The 8982-nt window shown below is 60.2% G+C and overlaps 1 protein-coding gene across 1 annotated transcript in view; it reads right to left on the bottom strand.

Moving 5' to 3' along the window:
- IL3RA (interleukin 3 receptor subunit alpha) overlaps positions 1-8982 on the bottom strand; it is a 25171-nt gene that overhangs the window by 8210 nt on the left and 7979 nt on the right. Inside the window, exons 5-8 of the mRNA XM_077754729.1 lie at positions 7440-7558; positions 3164-3281; positions 2591-2726; positions 1659-1834 (exon numbers count right to left, since the gene is read on the bottom strand). Of these exons, the coding sequence (XP_077610855.1) occupies positions 1659-1834; positions 2591-2726; positions 3164-3281; positions 7440-7558 (549 nt within the window). The remainder of the gene's footprint in view (positions 1-1658; positions 1835-2590; positions 2727-3163; positions 3282-7439; positions 7559-8982) is intronic.

Below are 8982 nucleotides of genomic sequence, written 5' to 3'. Positions count from 1 at the left end.
ACTCAGCGGCCCCCACCCCATCTCAGCGGCCCCGCCCCCTGGATGTCAGAGGCCCCGCCCCATCTCAGCGGCCCCGCCCCATCCCAGCGGCCCCGCCCCTCCGGATCTAAGACTGGACTGCAGGACTGGAGGATAAATTGTGACGCTCTGAGGCTCATGGTTTGGGATCCTGTGTTACGGCTGCCACTGGGAATTCATACCCCCCCAGGCCCGATTCCCTGATGTCAACGGCATCGTCTGTGACCGTCCAACAGGACCCGGCCCGTCCATGCGCAGACACGTCCGTGCCCAGGCCCTGGGCTTGGGTCCTTGCTCTCCTGGCGCCCTCTTGAAATTGCTAAGAATGTTCTCGTGTGAATTTCCACGGCCGCCACGGCAAAGTCCCGCAGCGTGGGGGCCCGAGCCTTAGAAATGCGCCCTGTCGCGGCGCCTGGGCGGCTCAGGCGGTTAAGCGTCCGACTTCAGCTCAGGTCATGACCTCACGGTTCGTGGGTTCGAGCCCCGCGTCGGGCTCTGTGCTGACTGCCAGCTCGGAGCCTGGAGCTGCTTCAGTCTGTGACTCCCTCTCTCTCTGACCCTCCCCTGCTCACGCTGTCTCTCTCTCTTCTGGAAATAAAATTAAAAAAAAAAAAACATTAAAAAAAAAAAAGAAATGCGCCCTCTCCCAGGTCTGGAGGCCAGAAATCTGACGTCAGAGGACCGGTTCCTCGTGGAGGCGCAGAGGGAGAGTCTGTCCCAGGCCCCTTTCCCACCCCGGGGACGCCTCTCTCTGTGCCTTCGTCCACCCACGACCTTGTCCTGTGCCCTGGCCTGGCCTGTGTCCCCTCCCCTGTGAGGGGGGCACCACCATATTGGATTGCACTGGGGCTGCCGTATTACGTGCGCAGACCCTACCCCCCCGGAAGGTGCCATTCCCAGCGTCCAGCCGTGCAGGACTAGAGGCATCTGCGGATGTCAGTGGGGTCCCTGTGTGACCCCAGGTGACAGCCCCGGGCGTCCCCGCCGGCGCACAGGCTGCATCACCGCACGGCCCTCCTGTGCTGGCAGCCGCGGGTGCACCCAGCTGGGTGGGGGTGGGGTGAGCGTGGAGGTGCAGGGGGGCTCGGAGCCCGGAGGGCTGCGTGTGTGGACACGGCGCGTCTGGGCCCCCCAGGAGGGGTCCGCAGACAGAGGAAGGCCCTGCTTTCCCCGTGAGCGGCCGAGCCCCCTCCCCGGGGAGCCGCCTCTCAGGTCCCTCCGCGGGTCGCTGCTTCCTGACCCCGCGTGGACCGCGCCGGGCGGGGGGCCCGGCTCCTGGGGGGCTGGAGGCCGCCTCAGTTTGGGGAGGGGTCCAGGTTAGGGGCACGCAGCGGGGGCAGCTGTGCAGACATGGGGTCCGTGTTCCCAAAGCCGGGAAGGCATGGCTTGGACAGGTGAGCACGACACTGAGCCCCCAGAGTCGGGGCGCAGCCACGGGCCCTCAGGTGTGTCCCCCCCCCCGTGACGGCGTGGGAGGGGGGCCCCAGGGAGGTGACGGCGGTTACGGAGGTCACGCAGCTGCGGCCCCGTGAGGAGGGGGCGTCAGAGCGAGAAGGCGGCCGGCCGAGAGCCGGGGGCAGGGTCCGCACCGCCGCGTGTCCCCGAGTGACCGCCAGGAGCCGGGTCCCCGCAGGACTCACCGACGTCTGCGAGCTCCACAGTCCGCTCCGAGCAGGGGATGCTGGTGCCCCGGCTGGAGCCGTTCACCAGCACCTGGATGTGTCCCCCCAGCCTGGACACGCCGGCGAAGTGACAGCGCACGCGGGTGCCCCGAACGTCCACTTCGTACCGCGGACACTCCTCCATCTCGTAGGTGCTGCAGCCAGTGGGGGACACCCGGCGATGACCCCGCGGACCCCCGTGCCCAGGACAGTAGGGGATACCCGGCAATGACCCCGCCCCCCACACCCGGGACAGGAGGGGACACCCGGCAATGACCCCGCCCCCACATCCGGGACAGGAGGGGACACCCGGCAGTGACCCCGCCCCCCACACCCGGGACAGGAGGGGACGCCCGGAAATGACTCCGCCCCCTACATCCGGGACAGGAGGGGACACCTGGCAATGACCTCGCCCCCACTTCCGGGAGAGTAGGGGACACCAGGCAATGATGCCACGGACCCCCATGGCCAGGACAGTAGGGCACACCCAGCAATGACCCCGCGCCCCCAGGACACTAGGGGACACCCAGCAGTGACCCCGCCCCCCCACACCCGGGACAGGAGGGGACACCCGGCAGTGACCCCGCCCCCCACACCAGGGACAGGAGGGGACACCCGGCAGTGACCCCGCCCCCCACATCCGGGACAGGAGGGGACACCCGGCAATGACTCCGCCCCCCACATCCGGGACAGGAGAGGACACCCGGCAATGACCTCGCCCCCACTTCCGGGACAGTAGGGGACACCAGGCAATGATGCCACGGACCCCCCCATGCCCAGGACAATAGGGCACACCCAGCAATGACCCCCCCAGAACAGTTGGGGAAACCCAGCAATGACCCCACCCCCCAGGACAGTAGGAGACACCCAGCAATGACCCGCGGACCCCGCGCCCGGGCGGCCACACCCACCTGAGGTCCTGCACGTACAGGTGATACTGCAGGTCGCGGGGGGCCGCCCTGCCCGCCTCCCAGCTGCACGTCAGGAAGTCCACGTCGTGCACCCAGCAGCCCAGACGCTGTGCGGCCGCCTCCGGGTTTCCCTCCGCTGCAGACGGGGGAAGGGAAGCAAACCCCCTTTAGGACGCGCGAGCGGATGTCAAGGTCGTGCGCGAGGTCACCCTAGTCGTAGCAAGAAACCCGGGCGTCCCGTGCAGGCGTGACTCGGCTTCCCCCCGCGGTTGCGCCTCTTAGAAATAGCTGTGCCGCCTCTGAAACGGGGTGTCTCCAGGGCGTCCGGCTCAGGACACGGGACGGCCTCATCCCCCAAGGACCCACCCCCACATGGTGCTTTGATGGGCTCCCCTCTTCCTCCCCTCCCGCCCTCACCCCCGCCCACCGCTCAGCGGCCTGCATTTCCACACTTCGTCAGACCGAGGGTGGGAACGACCCCCGACCGCGGACGTGACCCCATCCTCGACCCCGACCCCGGGGTCGTGTTCTTTTCTCGCCCTCCCTGGAAGCCAGCAGGGCCTGGCCCCTCACCTGGGGGGGGGTAGCGGGTCCACACCGAGAAGGCCGGAGCCTGGCTGGAGGCCACCGTGAAGTTGCTCGCTGCACACAAGGGGAGCACATAGAACTCACAGAAGCTCTGGTTGACGGCCTGGGGGACAGAGTGTGACTTAGCGGCAGCGTCGTCTCGCCCCGGAGTGTCACAGTCAGCAACAGACGCAACAAAGAGCTCCCTGTCGTCTTATCTACAGCTTCCGTGCAACCTGCGCCAACATCCCAGAAACGTGTTGGGTGCCTATTGGTGACCTGATCAATCGATCAGATCGATCAGAGGTTGGTGGACAGGGAGGGAGAGGTCAGCAGGGCCATCGCGGGATTTGTTCCGGAAGATGCGTGTCCTTGTACTTGACCCTGAAGTCTCCAAGTTCAAGGCGTCAAGAGCAAGCCCCGCGGCAGACTGTGGATTCTGGGTGACAATGACGTGTCTGAGCTATCCGGTGGCTTCGGGTAATCGGGGAGGCCGTGCGTGCGTAGGGGAGGGGGCTGCATTGGAAATCTCTACGCCTTCCCCTCAATATGAAGTTTTGGGGTGTCTGGGGGGCTCCGTAGCTTAAGCGTCCGACTTCGGCTCAGACCATGATCTCACGGTTCGTGGGTTCGAGCCCCCCGTCGTGCTCTGTGCTGAGAGCTCGGAGCCTGGAGCTGCTTCGGATTCTGTGTCTCCCTCTCTCTCTGCCCCTCCCCTGCTTACGCTCCGTCTCTGTCTCTCAAAAATAAATAAACGTCAAAAAATAAAAATAAAAAAAGCAAAACATGAAGTTCATTAATTTTTAAAAATGCACAAAACTTTCGATAAGATAATTACATTGATGGATAAACGCAAGCAGCTGACCCTCTTCTAAGGATCGAATGAGAAAAGAAAGCAAAATGAGGAAATAAAAATGGAAACTCGTATGGAACAGAAAGGACAGGAAAATATTTATTGACATCGTGATGGAGTCCAGCTTCGTACTTACATTATGTAATAAATTCATACAAATAGACCACGGCGTGAAGCCCCCTGAATGGGTTAATAGGCAGAAGGTTGGGTTTTTCTGTTAATATTATTATTTTTTAAATTTTTTTAACGTGTATTTGTTTTGGAGACAGAGACAGAGCATGAGTGGAGGAGGGGCAGAGAGAGAGGGAGACACAGAATCCGAAGCAGCTCCAGGCTCCGAGCCGTCAGCACAGAGCCCGACGCGGGGCTGGAACCCATGAACCGGGAGATCATGACCTGAGCCGAAGTCGGATGCTCAACTGACTGAGCCCCCCAGGCGCCCCAATATTATATTTTTAAGGAATCTCTATGCCCAACGTTGCCTTCGAACTCACGACCCAGAGACAAAAAGTAGCACAGTTCACCGACTGACCCAGCCAGGCGACCCCACTAAGCAGAAGCTTTAATTAATAAACGAAAAAGAGGTTTATGTAGTGAATCCTATGCATAAAAGATTGAAACATATTTGTTGTTAAATACACAGAACCAGGGAAGAAGAGAGCCACCCACAGATATGGGGAACGCGACTCTGATGAGGGCAAGCCCACCAAACTGAATGTTTTAAGATGCTCTTCACCCATGTGGCCAAGAGTGTGATGTTCAAGCAGCAGAGATGCACACAGAAACTTGACAAACACACAAGATCACTGGCAAGAAAGGAAGTTATTGAATTCAGGCAAAACCCGCCAGCGGATGAGGAAATGACATGACAGCAGGCTTCAGGGGTCGCGAAGTACTTGTCACGTTTCCTTCTACGGCTTCGGTACCGAGAACGTCTAGACGGTTCCTATGTGCGATTTACCGGCACGGACATCGCGAGGCAGGAACCCACGTGCACTCCAGGGCTGACCCCGTGCGGCCCACAAGCGCCACTTCTCCGCCGATTTGAAATCGCATCTTGGAAAATTCATCTCCCCTCCCCTGCCCCCACCAATGCCTGTTTCCGTTTCCGGATTGTTCTGTTCCTTCATCCATGTGCTCCATCGATGCGACAACTTACATAATAGTAGCGTCTCAGCANTTCTGAGAGAGAGAGAAGCGTGAGCAGGGGAGGGTCAGAGAGAGAGGGAGACACGGAATCTGAAGGAGCTCCAGGCTCCGAGCTGTCAGCACAGAGCCCGACGCGGGGCTCGAACCCACGGACTGTGAGATCATGACCTGAGCCGAAGTCGGACGCTTAACCGACTGAGCCCCCCGGGCGCCCCATTCTGACCCCTGGTCTTTACAACATTTCTTGGTTCTTCTCAATCACAGAATTTCGAGTCACCCGGCCAAGGTCCGAGGACACCCCACTGAGACTTCTCATGAACGGGGTTGGGTCCCCTCAAAATTCATATATGAAACCCTCATCCCCAGGACCTCAGAAAGCAGGTGGGGTTTTGCAGAAGGGATTAAGGTAACATGAGGTCAGTAGGGTGGGGGGTGCTTAGAAGAAGAGGCCATGAGGACACGCATGTACACACGGACAGCACATGAGGGCACAGGGAGAACACGGGGTCCACACGCCACGGAGACAGGCGTCCGGAGGAACCAGCCTCAGCCCTGCCTGGATGTCAGACCCCCGGCCTCGGCCCTGCCTGGATGTCAGACCCCCGGCCTCGGCCCTGCCTGGACCGCAGACCCCCAGCCTCACCACTGCCTGGACCTCAGACCCCCGGCCTCACCCCTGCCTGGACCTCAGACCCCCGGCCTCGGCCCTGCCTGGACCGCAGACCCCCAGCCTCACCCCTGCCTGGACCTCAGACTCCAAGCCTCACCCCTGCCTGGATCTCAGACTCCCAGCCTCACCACTACCTGGACGTCAGACCCCCGGCCTCACCCCTGCCTGGACCTCAGCCCCCCGGCCTCGGCCCTGCCTGGATGTCAGACCCCCGGCCTCGGCCCTGCCTGGACCGCAGACCCCCAGCCTCACCCCTGCCTGGACCTCAGACTCCAAGCCTCACCCCTGCCTGGATCTCAGACTCCCAGCCTCACCACTACCTGGACGTCAGACCCCCGGCCTCACCCCTGCCTGGACCTCAGCCCCCCGGCCTCGGCCCTGCCTGGATGTCAGACCCCCGGCCTCGGCCCTGCCTGGACCGCAGACCCCCAGCCTCACCCCTGCCTGGACCTCAGACTCCAAGCCTCACCCCTGCCTGGATCTCAGACTCCCAGCCTCACCACTACCTGGACGTCAGACCCCCGGCCTCACCCCTGCCTGGACCTCAGCCCCCCGGCCTCGGCCCTGCCTGGATGTCAGACCCCCGGCCTCGGCCCTGCCTGGACCGCAGACCCCCAGCCTCACCCCTGCCTGGACCTCAGACTCCAAGCCTCACCCCTGCCTGGATCTCAGACTCCCAGCCTCACCACTACCTGGACGTCAGACCCCCGGCCTCACCCCTGCCTGGACCTCAGCCCCCCGGCCTCGGCCCTGCCTGGATGTCAGACCCCCGGCCTCGGCCCTGCCTGGACCGCAGACCCCCAGCCTCACCCCTGCCTGGACCTCAGACTCCAAGCCTCACCCCTGCCTGGATCTCAGACTCCCAGCCTCACCACTACCTGGACGTCAGACCCCCGGCCTCACCCCTGCCTGGACCTCAGCCCCCCGGCCTCGGCCCTGCCTGGATGTCAGACCCCCGGCCTCGGCCCTGCCTGGACCGCAGACCCCCAGCCTCACCCCTGCCTGGACCTCAGACTCCAAGCCTCACCCCTGCCTGGATCTCAGACTCCCAGCCTCACCACTACCTGGACGTCAGACCCCCGGCCTCACCCCTGCCTGGACCTCAGACTCCAAGCCTCACCCCTGCCTGGATCTCAGACTCCCAGCCTCACCACTACCTGGACGTCAGACCCCCGGCCTCGGCCCGGCCTGGATATCCCACCCCTGGCCTCGGCCCTGCCTGGACCTCAGACCCCCGGCCTCACCCCTGCCTGGACCTCAGACTCCCAGCCTCAGCCCTGCCTGGACCTCCCACCCCCAGCCTCCAAGACTTGAAGGTAATAAAACTCTGCCGTTTGATGCACCGCAGGATTTGGGTGAGAGGCGGGCGATGGGTGAGAACAGAACTCTCAGTCTCCCCGAGGCTCGACTCTCCGCCTGCATGTTGTCACCAACACTGGCTACGGCCCCCTTGTTGCGCATCGTGCGGCTGAGGAGCCCCGAGCCGTGGGCCTGGCAGCGGCCCCGCATCCCGCAGCCGGAGTCCTGCCCCCACGTCTGTGATGCCGGACACGGGCCCTTAGGCCCCTGAGTGACTCGCCTCGTGTGCCAAGGACAGGGAAGAGATTCACCTGCGTGATCTCCTGTGAGTTAATGAAGCACTTAATCTCAGAAACATTTCCATTCAGGTCCCAGGTCAGCCTCCTCGTCTCCGGCTCCATCCTTAGGTTCTTGATCGGCAAATCGGCATCTGAAATGTTTACATAAGGTCGGAGTGAGAACAGATCCCGCTGATGCCTGAACCTCTGTCTCCACAGGCACCTCCATCTCCCCGCGGGTCCTCAGCGTCGTCCGGAAGCAGAAATCTACACGGGGAAGGAGGCGCTCCGGGCTGCGGGCGGCTCGAGTCAACAGCCGTGTTCCCCGCGTGAGCCTGCGTCGATTCTGTGTCTCCCTCTCTCTCTGACCCTCCCCTGATCACGCTCTGTCTCCCTCTGTCTCAAAAATAAACACTAAAAATTTTTTTTTTTTTACAAAAGAAAAGGGTCTGTAGCAGCCGACCTCAGGGTTCAGCACATTTCTTCAAACGCTTGCACGAGGCGGCACTCGGCACAGTTTTTCCAATAACACAAAGCTACAGAAATCGGTGAGATGCTTGGCGAGGGTTTATCTGGGGTCGTAGACGCCTTACAGGCATGACTTTCATCAACGTTCATCTGATTTACAGACTGTGAGTGTGATGATTACTTATCAAGATCAACGACCTCCGTTTCATCAGCAAAACCCAACCAAACAAACACCTTGCTCTGTGGCACTGTTTTCTCCTAACGTATAAGGATCCTTTATTCCTTAATAATTAAAAAAAAATAAAAAACCTCAGGGCATCTGGGTGGCTCAGGCTGTTAAGTGTCTGACTCTTGAATTCAGCTCAGGTCGTGGTCTCATAGTTTGTGAGTTCAAGCCCTGCATCAGGCTCTGCGCTGAGTGTGGAGCCTGCTTGGGATTCTCTCTCTTCCTCTCTTTCTTCCCCTCCCCTGATCTGTCTTTACCTCTGTCTAAATAAACTTAAAAATTAACAAAAATAAAATTAAAAACTAAATCTAAACTCAAGGCCAGTACCCCTTATAAATATAAAAAATACCTTCAAAAATATTAGTCAATAAAATCCAGGAACACATAAACCTGGTAATACTCATGACCCAAGAGACTTACTGAGGAATACAATGTTGTTGTTGTTTTTTTAATGTTTTATTTNAGAAGTGGGGGGGGGGGGAAGGACTGGATTTAACACGCATTTGGGACGTAGAAGTCTAAGCAAACTAGCAATGGATGAAAATCTCCCTACTCTGATAAACCTATGAAAATCTTTGAGCTAATTCAGACTCGATGGTGACAGACTACCCACTTCTCCTCAAGGCTAGGACGAGGCAAGGCGTCTGGTTTCCACACTTCTCTTCCACCGTGCGTGGTACCCCAGGCCCCTATCGCACACTGTGGCCCAAGCTGAAGCTTCAGGAGACCTGCGGCTCGGGAGGGAACTTGTAAACATGTTCGATTGCGTTTGCAGCTTCCTGTGGCCTTGGATTCCTAGAAAGCACCACTTCCTACCTGTGGTCAGCGGTCCTAGAATACACCCACAGGCCGAGTGACCACACAGCCTGCAGCAGCCTCTGC

Source organism: Crocuta crocuta, unplaced genomic scaffold (genome assembly GCF_008692635.1).
Source record: "Crocuta crocuta isolate KB4526 unplaced genomic scaffold, BGI_CrCroc_1.0 scaffold221, whole genome shotgun sequence".
Taxonomy (NCBI): Eukaryota; Metazoa; Chordata; class Mammalia; order Carnivora; family Hyaenidae; genus Crocuta; species Crocuta crocuta.
Note: the sequence above shows the minus strand (reverse complement) of the source record. Positions and strands in the feature narration are given on the sequence as shown.